This window comes from Poeciliopsis prolifica, unplaced genomic scaffold, assembly GCF_027474105.1.
Source record: "Poeciliopsis prolifica strain line A6 unplaced genomic scaffold, Auburn_PproV2 SCAFFOLD016, whole genome shotgun sequence".
Classification (NCBI taxonomy): domain Eukaryota; kingdom Metazoa; phylum Chordata; class Actinopteri; order Cyprinodontiformes; family Poeciliidae; genus Poeciliopsis; species Poeciliopsis prolifica.
In genome coordinates, this window is record NW_026562391.1 from 3,812,009 (window position 1) to 3,832,226 (window position 20,218).

The following is a 20,218-nucleotide window of genomic DNA, read 5'->3' on the forward strand; positions in this document are numbered from 1 at the left end:
TGTAGAAGAAGTTTGTCCAAAATTGACCTTTTTGCCCTTTAAAGAAACAATGGGTCAGGAGAGCTGGTCAGGGTTGAGAGGTAGTTGGAGCGAAACACAGGGTGACACCGGAAGCAAAGTTTTGGGAAGCTGAAAAAGCCGCTCAACATGCAGAGATAGCCTTCAATGGAATAGCTTAAGACGAAACATATTCATGGGTGTCGTTGTTCCAATCAAGGTCCAGACCTGAATCTGACTTAAAATCCATGACAAGATTTTAAAATCTAACTCAGCTTGAGCTATATAGCAAAAAAAAAAAAAAAAGGAGGGACATTAGAGTCTCACGTGCACAGATGGTAGAGTCACAGCCCAAAACAGCAACAACATGGGCCTCTGCAAAGTATCAATTCAGGTCAGATGAAAACCCATTTCAAAAGATTGTGATGGTTGTTCACTTGGAATCCCAATAAAATCCGTTGAAGGTTGTAATGTGACAATGTGGGAAAATGTTGAAGGGGTGGAAATACTTTTGCAAGGTGCTGTAAAGGCATAACTTACATCTCTCCATGTGGCAACATGAGCAGACATCTCATTAAGGAACAGCTTGTTTATCTCCTCAGTCCTCCTGGTAACCCTCCACCTTCAGCGACATATGAACTCCAATCTGTATCCATTCATTCATTCGTTCATTCATTATGTGCCTTTCTGTCTTTGTTTCAGTCTTCCCTGTCTCTATTTTTACTTTAATATGTTTATTTCTCCTCACAGAGGGCGGGGTGTCACAGAGCCAGGAATCCTGCGCGTTGGACAGTGTTTGTCTTAATGGAGGCTACACCCCCAACACCTTCACCCTTCATGGTCTGGGTACCACGCCCGGGTCGCGAGCGGGAGTTGTGGGCAGCGCTGACCTCCTCAGGGAGGGAGGAGTTGGGCTTGGAGGTGATGACATCTCGCCAGGGCTCCTCACGCCGCACAGCTCCACAGATCTCAACAGCGGAGCCGGAATGCGCCGCAATCTGTCCGACGCGGCGGCTCTGGAGAAGATGATCATCTCGGAGCTGGTGCAGAGCAACCTGCGGCCCTCCGTTCCCATGCCCGTTCCGCCCGAGCGCTACGGGAGCCTGGCGAGGCCGCATCACCACGAGAGGCCAGCTCTCACTCACACCGCTACGTTGACCCGCCACCCACAGCCCTCCCAAGAGGGCTGGTCTGCCACGGTGCAGCCGAGCTCCCGGCAGAACGCGCAAGAGGGCTGGGCGCATGCAAGGCCGCCCACACAGGACACCGAGGCGAACGCCGCCACACGGGGTCAAGAGCATGGCACCACGCCTCGCTTACAAGATGGCTGGTCACACGGACGCATTTCTGGAGATTCCGACACCCAGGAGTTACTCAAAGACGGAGACCGCTCACAACTGCAAGGTACTCTGGGCAGGCGTGGACACCAGGAGAGGCAGCCGGCTCGGCCACCAGACATCCAAGCGAGGCCTTACGCCACTCTAAGCCGCACCCCGGGTACCTTGTCCCGCCACCGCAGCATGGTGGAGTCTACAGGAGGGACAGAACGAGACAGGGAGAGGGACAGAGAGCGAGACAGGGATCGCTACCGAGACAGACCTCTCCCTCCACCTCCTCCCCCACCGCCACAGGAGCCAGAGTCACTGTACAAGGCTCTGGAAGAGCCACTGCTTATGAAGCAGAGAGAAGCGGTTGTAGAGGCATGGAGAGGCGGCCAGGACAGGGAAAAGGAGGAGACATTTCTGCTGAAAAGAGATGGAACGTCTGACGACTGGAGAGGGGGAAGCAAGAGGGGACGAGACGAGTCTTTTACCGCTCATAAGCGAGAAGGCACAATGGATGAGTGGAGGGCCGGCATCGAGAGAGGCAGGGAGGAATCCAAAATGCTCGAGAAGAGAGACGGACGACTCGAGCTGTGGCGAGCAGGGGAGACGGAGCAGGGAGAGACTTTTATCACTCAGAAGAAAGACTTTGGGATGGATGGTTGGAGAAGTGAGGCAGAAAGAGAGTCGGACGAATCCTTTTTCCTGAAGGACAGAGACGGGTGGAGGGCAGGGATCGAACGAGAGAGCGAGACACAGAAGGACAGAGCGCTGGATGTTTGGAGAGGCGGGATAGATTTGGACAGGGAGGAGTCTTTCTCATTCGAAAACAAAGATGGAGGCCCAGATGGGAGGATCAGAGGGAAAGACAGAGGGTCTCTGCGGTATCATGGCGAGCGACAGGATTCAGACAGCTTCACCCTACCGTTAACGCCCGATCTCGACTTGGACCCAGACTCCTCGCCCATCTACACTCGGGATTCGAACCCTTCCCCTCTATACTCCGGAGACCGCCGCTCGCCGCCGCTGAGCATCTTCTCCCGAAACTCTCCGCCGACAAACATCTTCGCGCCACGAGAGGACAACTCGCCGCCGGGTAAACTCTACTCCCGCCACTCTCCGCAGATGTACAGCCGCAGCAGCTCCCCTCCCCGCTTTTACACCCGCACCTCTCCGCCGACTCACATGTACCCAGACAGCAGCCCCGAAGGCCCAGAAGACGTCAGCCCTACCGGTGGCCATCAGCCCCAGCGGCCCACTCTGGAGCTGCCCTACAGCCTGGGGCGCCCGCCGTTAGGCCCACGGCCCAATCACTTGCAGACCTTCTACCAGCCCCCGCCGCTCGCTTCAAACGGGGAGACAGGGTACGCGGCAGAGCCCACTTCTGAGGGAGACGACGGACAGATGCAGCGGGTGACGAGCCTGTGACTAGGGCGGTGGTGATTGGGGTATAGATACCAGGGAGGAGGAGGAAGAGGACGAGGGTGACAATTTTAACAAAGTGAAGACCAAAAAGATGGAAACTTAAGATTACGCTTTAGAAAAAGAACAATGTTGGACTTCTTTAACAATTCTGGCATTTTACATGATGGCTCCTCCCTGCTTCTATGCCCCAATCACCACGAGATCCCCCCCACCCCCTTTCCCGTGTTTTGTTACTTTTGTACGACTGTGATCCATTTATAGCTGCTTCTCCTCCTGCTGCTCCCCTCTTCTGTCTTTCCCGAAACTCCCTTGTGTCTTCCCATATCATTGGTGCTTTCCTTAATCCGTCCTCGTCGCCTAGGTTTTGCTTCATCGGCTGGGTGTTGCCCCTCCCTGTAGCAAACAGTGTGTCAAAGAAGCACTTGTGTGTTGCCAAAAAACAAAAGAAAAAAAACAAAAACAGGAATCCTTTCAAAGAACTCGTGCATGACTTTATAGTGGCTTTGCAAGGCTACATACTGTAGGAGGACGCGCTGACACGTACATGCGAGTGAGTGTGCATAGCTTGATGAGCATGTGTGGCTGTAAGGATGGGTATATGTGCGTATGACAGAGAAAGTATGTGTATATAATACATTATTGTATATTTAACGTACCACATTGAAGCATTTTATCAATACCGACCGGAGGAGCTGTCCGTCTCTCTCCTCCTCCTGATTTTGACTCGGCCCATTTCACATCAAGACCAAAAAACTTTTGTTCCCCCCAGAGCTGCCACGAACTGCCCCGTGGAGGAACTCGCTGACCGCAGAGCTGGAGATTGTGTAAAACCTCAGAGATTTTCTGCAAACCCCTCCTGAGATCCTTGTACATATCGACCTCAAGTGTTCTGATTGTCTTGTATTGCTATTGAAGTTCAAAGTAAACATGTGAAATAAATGTTCCTGTTTTTCTGTTTGTGTGCACAAAGAGAAGTGGAGGCATTCAGAGAAATGATCGGATTTTTTGTTAATAACTAATCGGCGATGATGCCCCCCAAAAAAAAAATTATGCCGATGTTCTTTTCGGAAACCGCGGATATAGCACACGACGGATTAGAAAATATAGTTATGTACATTTTAGAGTGGATAAATAAATGCTACTTTATACATCTACTGTGGAATCTGGGTCGATTTGCCCCCTTTTGCCAATTCACACCTTGATTTCATCTGTGCATGTTGCCAGTTTCCATCTGTTTACCTGTTTTATATCACTTTGCTTCTGGGTAGTTAAAGGGATAGTTCATAATGACTGGAGTGAGGTTCTGTTAGGAGGCTGGTATCTTACCTGCAGTCAGTAATTTAGCTTAAATCCAGTTGGACCCAGGGGTTAATGCCGATACCATGTCCAAAAGGATCCAAGGCCAAAATGGACTCCAGCTTCTGTTTCAGAAACGGTACAGACGTTTATGTATAAACTGTTGTTGTGTTTGCATTGAGAGTTTATTTACAAAGCAGTCAAAAGCGTATATATCTGGGAAACGGAGGTAGGGGTTGGCATTTTGGGATTTCTACGGGAAACAGAATTCAGGAGTGCATTCACACCAGTCCTTTTTAGTCCGTTTTCATCAAACTCTAGTTTGTTTGCCTGGAAAGCCCTGTTTGTTTGGAGAAGGGTGAATGTGCAATCGAACTCTGAGCCGCCTACAAACTTAGGTTTCGATTTGATAAATGTGAACTCTGGTGCAGTTTGAATGCACATGTGGATGTAAATGGACCGGAGACCGCTCCAAAGGCGGGAAGCGGGCTGTGCATTCTGGGTAAACGCAACATAAACAAACGCAGGAGTGTAGCGCTGGCATAAGTAAAGGCTGGTGGTCTTCTACCGAAGACAAGCGAGAAATACTACAGCTGCTAAAACATCACTTTGATTTACATTTTGAGAAGAAGGACGTTGTGCTTGTCGTCTTGTTCAGAGACTTTTGTGCCGTTTCCTTCAGTAGTTCTTGGCGCAGCGAGAACTACTGAAGGACAAGAACGCACAAGATTAATGCGATTTAGAAGACAACATAAATATAACAACGCATGGATGCAATGGCTTAAAAACATCATTGCCATGGCATTGATGAATAAACTTTTTTGCTTATCCCTCCTCTTTATCAGACAAGAAGCAACACATTTCACTCAGAAATATTTCAGATTATTTATATTCCGCCGCTTCTTCTACACTGATTGATGAACCATTTCCTGCGGAGCAATCAGCCATTTCTCTGAATACGTCTACTGAACGCAAATGGCCTAAATGATTCGTAAAGCGGTGTTTGCACAGATCGCTCTCATGTTCTTAACGTGTTCTGAGACGACGGATGTCTGGCTTTTTCTCTGATGAGCTGTTAGCTTAATCTTTGTGATCAGATAATCTGGATTTATAATCTGAGACAGGTAAGACATTAACCCTTTAGAGCATCTTTTTTAAACTAAACCTCACTTTGAAATTTCACTTTGAATAAGTATCTTGATCAATAAGAGATGAATAATGATTAAATTGGACAAGTCTTACCTATTTAATTTATTGTATATCTTTTTTTTTTTTTTTAAAGATTTTACATTTTTCTTTATATTATACCCTAATTTCATTCATTGTGTGTCTGGTTCTCATTCGGACCAGTTGACCCGTGAAATAAGACATTATGGCTTCTAATCAAATCAAAATAATTATGACTGAACGATATTAATGACCAAACTGAGGGCAAAGGTCACTAAGGCAGACACAAACTGATAGTCGGTCCGTAGCTCTTTTATGGATCCAAAACATCTGATTAACCGAAACGTAAAACAGGAAAAGTGTGAAATGGTGATGGGGTTTTATGGCCGACACTCTCTGCTGTGTGGCGTTTAGGACAACGACTCTGACATATTGCAACATCTCTGTACAAAACAGTGCAAAAGTCTTAGGTCAGCCTGTATTTCCACTCTTTGACTCTAATGAAAACACTTCTTCAGGCTTTCTGCAAGTCTTTTAAAAATTTTCTTTGAAGCTTACACATTTCCCGTACCTGACCACAGCAACGCGTCATTAAATGTTTGCCTTGAAAGATTAGGACAATGCAGAGAAAAAGTTTCTATGTTTAGAAAAAGGAGATGCATTGTTGTACTCATTGCCAAGATCTCAGTTTGTCTGTGTTAAAGTGTTTAACCTGGTTTTTTGTTTTGTTGGTTTTTTTAGAAAATAAAGGAATGGGAACATTTTTGTTCCTGCGACTCGAGTAGCAAAGTGAAAACGTTTCGTCGTCGTTTCCTTGCTACATCGTAAGCAGACACACAACCAGTTTCGCCCTTGAATTTTGAAAGCTTTTTGGGAGCAGAGAGGTCAAACAAATGTCCATTTAAATGTTGACAGATATTGGGAATGTAACTCTGTGAAAACGAAAATCTTTTAAAGACCTGAAGAAACAGAAAGAAATATTGATCACGTAAGAATTGAGGGATAACTTGATGACTTTTGCACCAAACTGAACAGAAACATCCGACGAATGACTGATGTGAATCTCTTTAATGAAGATAAAATTATACGTTTGAAATGATAATAGAGAGCAGAATGCATCCCGAGACAAATCACTTTAACTGGAACTTTATTCAAAATGATAACTTTACAAGTTCGATCATTGCACATGATCATTACATTTCTGAGAAAATGTGAAAGTATGGAAAAACGACATTTTCACAGGCATTGTAAGCATAATGAACTGGTGCATGTGATGATGTAGCCATGTTTCGAAGTCCGAGGAAATCAGAGACACCTTGATGGAGTCGATGAGATTCATTTGAGGCAGCAGAGAAAACGATGAGTTTGGATAGTCCTGCTGAGAAGAAAGGTTAAATACAAAACTTTATTTAAAATGACTGTGTGTGATTTTAATGACAGGAATAAAGATTGTATTACTTCTCTTGATCAAATAAAGATTTTTTTTACTATTAATTTACTTCTATGGTGTGGTTTCACATTAATCTTTTGCAAAGTGTTGTATTATTGAGGAGGTACTCAATATATATATACTATACTTTAACCAACCATTTTCATTTTTAAGTCTTCTGTTTTCTAAAAAAAAAATAGAAATTGTTTTAATTTTCGTCTTTTATGTAGATCATCAGACAAGAAATGATGTAAAAAAAACAAAACAACAAAACTATTCAAGCTAAAAGAGAAAAGAACAAAGAGGAAACAGAAAGATGATCCGGTGCAGATAAAAATTTGGTGAAAACAAATGATGAAAATAAAGAAAAAAACAAACAAACACTGAAACGATGACCAAAAGAATGATAATAATTGGATCTAAAAAAATTTTTTAAAAAGTGCTTCATCAAATTTATGTGTCCACTCTGCAGAACTTTATAAACCTCATGTTTTTTTAAAAAACACACCAGAAACTCAGCATTTTTAGACAGGCCTGAGTGTAAACATTAAATTTGATAATAAGCCTGTAGAAAACTACAAAATTATGTTTACTAAAACTGAAAATGCAAACACATTTTTTTGTGAATTTTCAGATATTTGGAGTGCAAAACATTTTGACAGAGTTTAATCTCACACACAAAAAAGCACAATTTCCAGTGGAATATTAATTTACTTATAACAAGATATGTTTACTATGACAAAAGTGACATTATCTGCTATTGGAAATAATACTTTTTCATCAATACTGAGGAGTTATTTATTTAAATTAAGCTCCTATATCTTGTAGAAAAACTGCTTGTGAATTAGTTTTGTCCTATATAAAGGGTATTTAGATATTTACACTAAAATGTGGACCAAAAATACTTTTCTTTGTTTTTGCAGTACAAGGAAAACAATCACAAATCAAAACACAGAATACTTATAAAACATTTTTACTTCTTGCAAGACTGACGTGTGTACATCAAAAACGACCTCTACTGATAATTTCAGTATTTTTCCTGCATGTTATATTCTGTTAGGAAGTCTGTTAGTCTTTTTCTTATGACACAACAAATCCTACATCTGGCAAAACACATGAAGAAGAAACGAGCGCTTACATTCAGCAGCGTACAAAATTACGTAACAACTGTTAAATAATACAATCTGTGTATATAAAAAAATATATTACATTCTAGTCATTGCAAAGTGGTAATAACACTAACATTGAAATGAAATGTGCCTTGATGTTATGCTTTGTGCCTTAAAAATATTTATACATGTAGTCATGGTGGCTCCTGTTTTCAGTCTCACCTCACAGGTCAGTCACAAGGCCAAAAGGTCGAGGGCTCAGCCTGTTTACATAACAGACGTCGTTTTCAGTCTCCTTGCGTCTCCTTCTGTCCTTTCCTCTCAATCACTTCGATTTCTTTTCTCTCTCTCCTTTATCAGCTGCAGAGATTGTCTCCAAAAGTCTTTTTCTGCCCCCCCTGTCAAAACGTCGAGGTATGTCTTGTGATTTCAGAGAAAACTGCCAGGCGTTCCTCTGGCTTCTGGTGGGGTTTTCAGCAGACGGTATGCTGAGGAGACGAGGGGCCGCCCGGCGTCTCGGCTGAGGACGGGTCTGACGTGCGGCCTTTGAACATCGGCGAGATGTAGACAGCCTGGCGGTGCGGGGAAGGAGAGGGAGGGAAACAGACAAACACGACTTGAGACACGAGCGGACTCTGACATGCGGACGCGCTCCGGTGAACCGGACAGGAACGGCGAGGAATACTGACCACCCAGTACGCAGTGAGAGCCCCCTGCACGAATCCTGTCAGCACGTCCGACGGGTGGTGCCTGTAGTCCGAGATGCGGGTCAGACCCGTGTAAACGGCCAGGAGGACCAGGGAGAACTGCAGCAGGGGCCTCAGCAGCCGAGCGCCGCGCCACGTCAGCCGCGCCTGCAGGTAGAACTACAAACAACAACATGTTTAATGCTCTGGAGCTCATTCAGCAATTCAGGAGTAAATCAGGAAAGAAATGAAAAGCGGTTTAAAGCCGACTGTAATAAAAAAAAATATTAAAAAAGCGACATGTAAATGCAAAGCACCAAAGTTGGACAGAGTTCTTCTCCCAGGATGAAAGTCAGGAAATTTTTTTTCTTTTGGACTTTTAAACCTGTTAGGTTTTCTTTCTTCTTCTTTGGTAATAAAGTTTGTCTTTAATTAAAACCCCCATTTCATTTTTGTAAGACTTATTTGCAAACCCATAACGTTCAGCTGCTCGAGACAATTGTGTTATTTTTATTTTTTGTCTTATGCATTAGAAATCTGGAAAAAACTTCAAGAAAACTGTAAAGATGTTGAAACACTGAGTTCATTTAAGTCAATGCTAAAAGCCCTCTTGTTTAGAGCTGCCTTTACTCACAATAACCGGAACATTGATCGGTAGACTGGATGTGCGTTTGCTTGACGATTTCGATGAGGACATTCTGCAAAATATGTTTGTTGCTTATTTCGTAATTGCGAACTGTACGATGCTTTTATGACGCGAAGCACTTTGAGCGACCTTGTTGCACTGTCAGTGCTCTCTGAGAAATTCTTTAAGTATTTTAGTACAATATTAAAACTAAATTGCTCTCACTATATGAGTTTGTAAAGTTGTTTCGAATGTTTGCTCTGATTATTTTGAGTCTGATTGCTTCACTAATTGTCACAACTGCAAGTTTTAACCTTGATCTGAATTCAAGGTCTAAAGTTTTAAGGAGTTTGTTTAGTTTAGTCTTACTGAAATGTTCTTTTTTTGTAACTGTGAGCTTGATTTGGAGTATTAAAATCAGCGAACTGAACTCGATCCACCAACTTGTGGTGAGGGCACCGGGGTTCACACACACAACGCAGCAGAGCGGCGGGGTCGAAGGTGACGCTCTTCCCACCGTGAAACAAAGCGGCCTTTGTCCGCCTCGTGTCCTTCGCTCCCCGTCCTCGCTCACTCTTTCACTTCCTGTCGCTGAGATAAGATAGATTTGAACACGGAGGCCGTAACTAGAGGAATATACGTATTACGAGTTCGGCGAGTCGACGAGCGGAGGGCCAGAAGAAGTAAAAAACCATGAAATAAAATCTGGATCATTTAAGTCAAATTCAACATTTGACACAAAGCAAATACAGAAATCTATCTAAAATTGTTTATGGGGCTCAGTAATTTAACAACAATAGGTATTATTTACTTATTAACAGTATTTCTACTTCATTTAATGTGAAAATCATCAAGTAAGACTTTAATTTATGACATGTTTAAATCTCTACTGATCAGTTCATTTTGTTCTAGTTACTCTTCTGAAGAAAATTATTTAAAACGTCTTAAAAAAGACCCTGATTGGTGAACCTGCACAATAACATGATATTTAAGTTCATTAAGAACTTGTCAGTGCTCGACTCTCAAAGATTTAAACCAAGTAACATGGTACATTTTGAAAAATGGTTTCTACGTGTGTTTGCGACGTTGCACTGTCAGTGAGACATAGACGAACTTTAAATAATCGTTTATTTAGCTGACGTATTTGCATTTTTATGAAAAAAGACGAAGATATTCACAGAAACTCACCGCTAAATACAGCAAAGAGTACATGGCAAAAGAGGCGTGGCCAGAGAAGAAGGACTTCCTACAAAAGCAGAAAAAAAGCATTTAGATTCACAAATACGTCACCCGCTTTTACAGGCGAACCGCAATAAATTAGAACATCATCCAATTTATTTCAATACAAGAATAGACAGTTGAGTGGATATGAATTACTGCATTAATGAACATCCTTTTACTTTGCACACCTTTTTTGATCACAGTTTTTCCTTCCACTCAACTTTCCATTGACGTGTGGTTCACTCTCTGAAGGCTGTAAATGACGAATGTTGGTCTTCATGTCGGATTTTCACATTTTTGTGAAACTAAATTTTACAATTGTATTCAATAAATTACAGGTTGAAAGTACATTTTGAAGATAACTTCCTAGCAGGCATTAACCACCCTTTTCATTGAAGCCCACATTTCTTTATTCATTTTTTATTGGTCTGATGTGATATCCTTGTCTTCAATGCTGCATTTTCAGTTTTGGTAAAAGTGAAAATTATCATAACTAGCAGAAAAATGGACTTAGAAACTGTCTCCATTTGTTTGATTTAGTGAAGTGAATTACTGAAAAGAACTGAAATTTACAGACTGTATTTAATGAATTAATTAAATAAATTAACTTTTCAATGATAGTTCCACGCCGGTATATTTCTATCAGATCCTCACCTGGCCTCTTCCACCAACCGGTGGTCCGGATTTGTGCAGCTCACTATTGGCACGTAGGTTCCCGGCGTGCAGTTGAGCGACGCGTACGTGACGCCGCACACGTCCAGGAAGTGAGGCCGCAGCCGCCCGACGCTGAGCTTGGCCATGTTGGTGAGCGACTGGCAAACGCAGCAGCCGAACAGGAAGGAGCCCAGCTCCTTGTACAGGCAGGAGACGTACAGGTTCCTCACGAATGACCTGGAGCTGACGCCGTGGAAGCGCGCCCGGTAGCACTCCCCGAGCGCAATCTGCAGGTTGGGAAAAGGTCAAAAGGGGAAGCGAGAAACGTTTGTTTTGTTGTTGTTTTTTAAGTGAGCTGCTGTGATGGGAGAAGGTGTGGGAGGGAAAATCTTGAAGACTCACTGCGAGGCCTGTGATGATGATTCCACCTGCGATAAGCAGCTTATTTGAAATGGCTTCGTTGGCCAGATAAGGGTAGGTGATGCTGGGGTCTCCACATGTGAAGCCCCTCTTGAAGGGTGTCACTACCTTCAGCTCGCAGGCGAAGAAAGGAATCGATGCTGCGTGAGCAGAGAAGAGGCGGACACTGGGTTAGCCCGACAGATAACCAGAAAGACTCTTCTGGTTTTAAAAAAAAACAAAACACAAAGGTCAAAGTACACGTGTCACAGAGAAGCGGACGGGCGACTAACATCTCGTAACGCTTACATGGCTGCGAATGTTACGACCAGACATGAGTTTTAATTGACCCTCAGGCGAGAACGCACTGGCAATTACACTTCAGCTTCACCCTGAGTCCAATGAAAACATTCCCAGCTCTCAAATATTCAGTCGTTATTGCTGTTATAATTTAACTCCTTTCTGTTTAAATTTCTCGCTCAAACAGCAACATTCATTGATTCGCCATCAAATTTCCACTCCTGGCATTTTTAATGAAAACTCTATGGTAATTTGTGCAGAACCTTGCAATAAATATGTTGGAATGCAAATGCTGGGTGCATCACTGAAGTACCTGCTAATTCAATCGCTAATAAAACACTGCGGAGGTTTTGAATCTCTTTGGCAAGCTTCTCTATTTTCCAGGGCGGCTCAAAGGTCTCAGAGGAACGGCTTTGTTTGTGACCGTCAGACTCACCTGCAGGAAACCACTGGACTCTTATTTTGAAATCAGACTGTTTTGTGTCCTTAAATCACTTCAGACTCAAAACCCCAAAGTGTTTCATGGAAATGTTTTGATACACTTTGAAGCCACCATCGCGTTTTCGTGCAACAGTTATTCAAGTCTCTCGGTTGTTTGCAATGTTAGCTTAACTAATCCGATTTTCTGTAGACTGGGATAACTTAGCTAAAATTTGAAAAAAAAATTATACTGATCTGTAGATAGATATTTCTCATTATGTTTTAATACAACGTCGAGTCGCAGGCAGTGATTGCAGTTTTCTGGCCGATTATCGATCTTCAAAAACCCTGACCTGCCGATTCTGATTTTTACCGATAACAATTTTTTATTATATTTTTGTCTGAAATGTCGCTAGATATCGTGAGGACATCACCGAGTCACCGTTAGTGGAGTGATAAAATGGCTGGTCGATAAATCAGAGTAGCCCGAACACAAAATAATGCTCAGCATGTTAAAAGTTGAAGCCAGAGGTTTAATTTGGGCCAAATCAAAATCACTAAAGCTCTTAAAGGGCCGGTTGTGGAAGAATGTATTGATACAATCTGTTCACAAACTGTAAAAATATCAATGAATTCTTAAAATTTAATTATATTTTTGAACATCTTTTCAGGATTTTGTGATTCTAATTCTGAAATATTTGCGCTTATTTATGAAGGTGAATGTGACTTTACGAACCATTCACATACCATAATCTGACATCAATTAGGCAGATGTTTTGTGCAAGTAAGAAAGTTTGGGACAATTTTTAAGGAAAATCTGCAATAAGTAGGGTTTTGTCAATTTCGTGTGAATTTCCATGATAATTCTCAAGAAAATGGAGGGACTGATCGATATAATTTAACAGATAAAAACTGCATTAATTTGATTGAAAACATAATATTTAAGCACACCTAGGGTTCAGTCTAAAATGTAGGGCCGCGTAAAGAGCTACAGCGGGCCGGATTTGGCCCGCGGGCCTCGAGTTTGACACACATGGTCCAAGCCAATAGCGAATGCTCTGCATTATAGGGGATTTGGGAGAGGAGAAAAGGTCAAACGTGGATTATTTTTTACAGAAAAACAAGAATGTAGAGGTCACCAAACTGCTCCGCTGGGATGTAAAAGACTTCAAGGAAGAGCAGCAGAGATCCTCTGTTCCCCGCATGAATACAAGCTGAGTCCACTGAGACTGGAAAGAAAGCGGCAAGGCAGAGCCCCAACAAAGACCCGGCTCCCACTGCGCATGTGTGTGAGAAGGTTTCTGTTGTTGAGGAGGAAGAGGAGAGCCGGGGATGGGGGCAAAGGGGGGTTGTTTATGACTCCAGTTCAACTCTGCCCAGCAAAACAAAGAGTAAATGGAGCAGCAGAGCCAGAGCCGGAGCCAGCTTCACACTGTCTCTGCTTGTCTCTGCCTCGTCCTCCGTTGTCTGTTTTGCATGCCTGCGCACACCGAACAAAGCAGGGAGTGGAGAGATAAAAGGGGTACAGGGTCTTCTCACGGTGCTCCCTCTCTTCTCAGCTTACCCAAACTGTTGTTGAAATGAACCACTTCTCCATACAGCTTTTCCATTTAACCAACAGTCTGCCCTTGTTTATTGCTGGCGGCTCGGTCAGCAACAGGCAACACACACAAACATGCAGTACGCATTTATGGCAAGCATATTTCTTCAAACCAAATCCTCCCCAGACTTTCCCCGAACCCTGAGAACTGGGATGTTGTCATGGAAAGAGCAGAAATCCCCAGGCAATGCACAGACCAGCTGGTACAGCGCGCTCAATACGCCTCAATAAGAGGGAAGGGTTCACATGTAGATGAAGGGAGGATCTTCTCTCACTCACTTTAAACTAAATGCCCTTTTAATAGACCCCAGCTGCTCTCAAAGAAGCACAAGATTCACTTAAAACATGTCTGCTTTTGTTTTTATGTATTTTTTTGAGCATAATGATACGCATCGGATCCCGATACAACTTTGTCACTTCCGATACGATACCAATATTGCGGCTTTGAGCGCTGGCCGATGCTGGTATTGATCCAATACAATATCAGCACAAATTATACAAAACGTTCTTACTTCTTTTGTAGCGTGGAATGTTATTGATCCAGTTATATTACTCAACCAGAGAACAGTAGTCAACAACAACTGGTATGTGACCAACAGACTCACAAAGTTCTGGGTGAGGGATAAAAGAGCGGCTGAATGTAAAGGCAGGCTGATATAATCTGATACCGATATCGCATCGCGATACTGATTTTAATTTCATTAAAATCAGTATACTGATTTTAATAAAATTAAAATCAGTATCGCATGTCATATCATCTCTAAGCCCTAAGAGTTTCCATATCAGCTCCGTTCCAGTTTTCTAGAGCTGGAAATATTTCCAACCAGCTCAAAGTGAATTGCTTCAGTTGGTGGTTTCCAGCAACAAGTGTCGGAGAGACAACCCTGTTCTACTCTGTGCGTCACACAGCAGAACAAAACACTCTGCTCCTCTCATTACAGCGCCCCGGGGCCAAAGGAATGATGTGTGACGTAACATACATTTTTTTTGAAACTGTAACTTTTTAAAACTTTGGACATTTTATAAACTAACTTGCAAACCAAACCTGGAGTCATTTTAGTTCTAATATTCAGATTATCCCAGTTTTGCCTGCTGGGCGTCTAAATAATAATAATAATAATAATAATAATAATAATAATAATAATAATAATATATATATATATATATATATATATATATATATATATATATATATATATATATATATATATATATATATATATATATATTTTAAACAGAACGGATTTAGAAACAAAGCAGAACAGACGACAGCATTAGTGAAATTACAAAAATAGAGGGATGTACAAACACATGAAATAATCATTTCTACTCTGACATGAAAAGGTGTTTCTTTTTTTTCAAAATTATGTAAAAATAAAAAGCTGCAATAACTAATATAGTAAATGAATATTACAACTGTTAAAATAGGGAAAGGAGAAATAGCAAGGTCACAGGAGATTCAGTCATTTTTGAAAAATGTTTCAAAAATGACTGAAATATTTTTGAAAACACTTTTTAAATGTTTTTAATGTTCTCTCAAATTGATGTTTTCTTGTTTCGTTTTTCTTTTACAAGAAGCGACAGAAACATTTGTCCGATAATCAATCCACCCACGCAGCCAAACGCCGTCTCCACATTTACATTGAAATAACGCGACGCGTTCAATAAAAGGCACTGAAAACTTCCTCTGGCGCGTTTTTATAAGTGACCCCGCTGTGTGAAAATACGAGTACGAGTCTTTCTGCATGCAACGCCGAGAAGCGGATCGTCTATTCACCCAGGCAGAGGCACAGCAGGTCCAGTCCCACCAGGAACCTCCTTTTGGACAGAGCGGGTCCCGTTACCTCCAGCAGCTTCTTCCCGCTGTCCGTCCCCATCACCGCCGGCTTCAGGCTCACCTTCCCGCCCGCCGCTTTGAGCTGCGGCTCCGCGCTCGGCGCCCCAAACGTATCCAGCATCGCGTCTGCGGCTCGAAGCTCAGCGTGGAAAAAATAAAGACCCAAAACAAACTTGAAGGCGAGTGCGTAACCCGGACCGTGGCTGCGTGTTATTTAAACACTCCCAGGAGATTCACGTGCTCACACGTTACTGTGTTTCCGTTTTCACTGACGTTCATTCATCACTGTCTGGGCAGGCCTGCCCCAACCTGTTGCTGCTGATTCATCTGGAAGACATGGCCTTGTTTTGCGAAACAAACAGGGATAAGATCTTTATTCCCCCCCACCCCTCCCCCACACACACACTCTCTCTTTTTTTTTCTTCACGCCAAGAGGGGAAAATTTCACCTCACCTTCCTGGGAAGACAAATGCATCAGAGGTTTGTCACGGCGTCTGGAGGAAGGATGGCTTTCTTCATGGTCACTGCTCGTCTCCATAAAGCCAACATGTGAACTTGTATTGTTCGCAAACTCCTTCAGCCACAGGCAAAATAAAACCCAGTCAATTAAAAGGCCGTTTTCTAAAACGTCGTCTATTAAGTGAAAAGCATTTCGCTTAAAGGGACAGAATCCCTTTCGTTCGTCCCTTGAAGACATTTTATTCGTGTGCGCTGTCGACTAAATGAAACTCATTGTCTCCCGACTGATGGGATTTGTGTATCTTCTGTGTTACATTTGTCACTCTGTTTCATTTTCCTCATTTTCTTGTCTATGAGGTCACGACTGCGTCAATGTCGTGACTTCCGGCTAGTCAGTGGCGTCAATCCGCCATTTTGTTTCGCCGTCTTCCCGGTGATTTTGTGGTCTTAAGTTCGGTTGTGCCGCAGTCGCTGGTGGGTAAGTCAAAGAGTTTGGTTCTGGGATTCCTTACATCGCCCCGGCGCCTGGCGAAATGTTATTTATCTGCCATCATCAGTGGGGAAAGTCGGCTTCTGTTAGCGCTGTGCGCTAACTTTTAGCTCCTGAAGACATAAGTGCACTTCATGTTTTGGACATAATTATTCGGTCTTTTTTTTTCTTTACACATAATTCAAATGTTCCTTGATGCTACTGTTAGCTAACTCCTTCATTATGTCAAGGCTTTGTTTACTTCATTCATCTTGTGCTAGCATTAGCACAAGAATACAACACTCCATATTGTATTCAGGACAAGTCATCTTAAACTTGGCAATAAAGAGTTTCTCTGCCGGTGGATAAACATGTTTCTGGTTTCCAATTACAAATCTGGCCAAAAGGAGCGGAGCGGGACGCTAAATAAAGGTAAACGAGGGATCCGTGAAGCTGCAATACCGAGAAATTCAAACCAAAGCATTCAAACCCATAAGAGAATGATTTACGTGTGAAAAGGAAGCATTTAAAAGCTCAACGTGTCACTTTAATCAACAAATCGACATTGGGGAACAATTTTCTATGTAGCTCCTCTGAGTGGTCTGGATGTAAAATGTCTGTGACTCTCACCCAGTGGCTACTGGACACAGGCACCAAGTACGGACGTCACCAACATGCAAAAAAAAAAAGAAAGAAGGAAAGGAAGGAAGGAAGAATGAAAGAAAGAAAGGAAAAAACTGTAACAATGACATTTTAACTAAACTGTAAAAAGGCTAAAAAGGTCATTTCTGGAAAATTTCAGAGTTTGCTTTTAAAGAACCACAAGACTTATTTCATTCTTGAAACAGAAATGAAGCTGTCAGATTTTACCTGATGAAATCTGCGTTTTATCAGGTATTTATTTCCTCATTGCTTTTTTCAACCTCATTGGGAACAAATCAAGATTAAAAAAGTGAATTTTCATGAATGATGAAAGACACGCTGAATCACAAATGAGCCAGTCCTGAGTTCATTCATAAGGCCCTTCAGGTGCCACCAGATGGCTCTTAAAGGTGTGACCAAGCGCAAATCATGGATGGCTCATCAAAACTCACCCTGTCTGATTTGCCCCTGGTTGGGGCTTTTAGAAGATCATATTGGGTTTGTTTATGCAGTGCAGGCAGTCACTACACAACTAGGATCCTCTCTAACCTGATATTTTCAAGGGGAAATATCGTGACTTCTGAAGTATTTTTACGTGCACACGTTTCTTAACTTAGGAGCAACAGCGCCACCTAGAGTTAAAATGAAAGTCTCGTGTCCTGTCTGAAAATGTGAGAAACTTTTCATTTCTCTTTCTGAGTTCATGTGTTTACTATTTTAAACATAGTGGGAGAATACAACTAAAAGTGACTTTCTACTGTTTAATTTTTCTCAAATTTTCTTTAAATAAAGACCTGGAGCTTTCCCTTGTAAATACACTTTTAACTATAAGTATTTTTATCAGTATTATTGCTGCAATAAGTTTAGATTAAACATTTTTACTTCTATAAGTGTAGTTTCTCGACACATTTATGTTCAGTCGCATTGATTATTGTAACAGCGTCTTCACAGGTCTGTCCAACAAATCAAACAGCTGCAGCTGATCCAGAAGCTGCTGCTCGCGATCTCACTAGAACCAGGAAGATAGAGACATAACACCAGTTTAAAGTCCTTCACTGGCTCCCTGTAGCTCAAAGTAAAGACTTTAAATACTGTTATTTTATAAATCACTGGACAGTGAGCACCACAATACATTAAAGATCTGTTGTTGTTGTATCAATCGTCCAGACCTCTCAGGTCTTCTGGTTCTGGTTCTGCTCCACATCCCCAGAACCAAACTAGAAGCAGAATTCAGCTTCTATGCACCACACATCTGGAGCAAACTTACAGAAAACTGCAAAACTGCTGAAACACTGACTTCCTTTAAATCTCGACTAAAAGCCCAGCTGGTTAGAGATGGATTTGAAACTTAATCAATTACAAATTTAATGGTGGAACTTGACTTAATGTCATGTTCTGTTTCTATGTTGCATGACTTTGTGTTTTTGTGATGTAAAGCGCTTTGAAATGCCTTGCTGCCGAAATGTGCTGTACAAATAAAATTTGATTGATTTGATTGATTGACACTTCAACAACCAGTTTGTCTTAGCAAACAGGAAAAATACTGTCTCAGCGTCACCGTGTCACTCCGGACCCATCCGAGCTCTGAACAGAAGATCAGAACCAATCATGGCGCGGAGGTGTTACCACTTTTACCAGCCGTGCTTCAGAGTAAACTTTCCTGAACCGCGTATCTGCAGATGTCGACCGTTTTACATGACCAAACTCCACAACTACTACTCCAACAAACAACAACATGTAAGAACTGATTAGAAAGTCAGCCACAAGCTTTTAATGTTTAAGCCATGTAGCTGAGTGAAGTGACACAGAAGAAGGACCTCACCACAAAGGTACGAGCTGAAAACATTTACTGAAGGAACAGGATGAGGGGGTGAAGGGGATGAATCGGCTCGGCTGGGTCATCTGGGCAGAATGCTGCAGACCTTGGGCCATGAAGACTCGGCCTTCAGGTCTTCAGGAAAATGTGTGACACTTTTTTTCCCCCAGAGTATTCTCGCGACTCTGCAGACGAAACCTGAGGCAAAAAGGAGCGAAGAGTAGCTGTGAGATGGAGGGAAGGACAAGGGAGATGAGGATGATGGGATGAAGAAGGACGGGGTAAAAGAGGTAAAGTGTAAAAGAGGGGTAGGGGTGAGGAAACTTAACAGAGGAGTCTGCTTGGGAAGTTGGAGGAGTGGCCCAGAACCTAAGTTAACATATTATTAAATATTAACTTCATATCGAGGGTTTCTTCCGTCTTGTAATTGTGTTTTTCTCCACTAGGTGGAGCCTGTAGTCTGGTATTCACCCACTTTACTACATCTCCTAGCTCTATTAATATGTATGCCTAAAGTTAATTGGGACTTAGCTGTGAAATAAAATCTCAACCTGCCCAATATGTCTGGTCACCACTGGAGCACATGTTACATTACAACTGTTATCATGTCGTGCATCTAAATGTTGACTGTATGAACGTATGAACTATTTACTAAGGTGGTACTTTGAGAAAGTTTGGTCCAGAAGCAACCAGGTCCGGAAAACCCAGGAATTTTCAAGAGAGTTGTCAAGTTTTTAATTTACAAAAGCGTCCCAATACTTTCACCTCTGGGAGATTTGAATCTCGCCCCTGTCCCGTTCCATCACGGATCCCCTACTTTAAGGTTGGGTGTTGAAACCCTCCTTCTCTTCTCCTTCATGTATGCTAAAACAGTTCCTTTTAACATCCCGATCAATGTGGAACCGAGCTTCAATGGGCAAACACCAGACTTCTCCCTATACAATCTATACAAACAGATCTGAATATCGTCTTCCCTCCTTCTGTCATTATCCAAAGTGAAACTTTCACTGCAACAACATCTGAAGACATCAGGAAGTTAAACACACAGATGGGTCTAAAAAATGAATAAGTTACCCTGAGCATCCAGTGGCTCTAAAGGTCAACAAAGTGAATGTTTTGCTTTGACACACAGTCATGATCTCAATCATGAGGAAAAGTTGTGGGTCGATATGACAAGGCAGGAAAACCAAAACTTTTCACCCGAATCATACAGTTTGAATTATTGCTTGATTTGTGTAACTGTTGTTTTCTTTATGTTCTTTTTTTCTGTTTCTGTACATGGAGGAGCTCTGAGTCACGTCACAAAAAAAGAAGGAAAGCGAACACCTTTCTGAACATGAAGTGA

The 20,218-nt window shown here is 42.3% G+C and overlaps 2 protein-coding genes across 6 annotated transcripts in view; one reads left to right on the plus strand and one right to left on the minus strand.

Moving 5' to 3' along the window:
* Window positions 1–6,705, plus strand: part of LOC129367295 (adhesion G protein-coupled receptor L1-like) — a 49,836-nt gene extending 43,131 nt beyond the window's left edge. For all 4 annotated transcript variants that reach the window (XM_055041633.1, XM_055041634.1, XM_055041635.1 and 1 more), the window contains one exon: window positions 748–6,705. In XM_055041633.1, the coding sequence (XP_054897608.1) occupies window positions 748–2,747 (2,000 nt within the window). In that variant the 3' untranslated portion in view covers window positions 2,748–6,705. The remainder of the gene's footprint in view (window positions 1–747) is intronic.
* LOC129367307 (phospholipid phosphatase 3-like) lies at window positions 6,479–15,759 on the minus strand. 2 transcript variants are annotated; one of them, XR_008606696.1, is made up of 7 exons: window positions 15,428–15,759; window positions 11,334–11,491; window positions 10,932–11,218; window positions 10,245–10,302; window positions 8,435–8,611; window positions 7,968–8,317; window positions 6,479–6,585 (listed from the first exon to the last, which is right to left on the minus strand). XR_008606696.1 is itself a non-coding variant. In XM_055041656.1 (6 exons), exons 1-6 carry the CDS (start codon window positions 15,606–15,608, stop codon window positions 8,219–8,221), a joined length of 960 nt encoding a protein of 319 aa, XP_054897631.1. In that variant the 5' UTR covers window positions 15,609–15,759; the 3' UTR covers window positions 7,739–8,218. The 2 variants fall into 2 exon arrangements, 1 of the variants encoding a protein (XP_054897631.1); XM_055041656.1 differs by lacking the exon at window positions 6,479–6,585 and having other exon boundaries at window positions 7,739–8,317.
* Window positions 15,760–20,218: the final 4,459 nt, after the last annotated feature.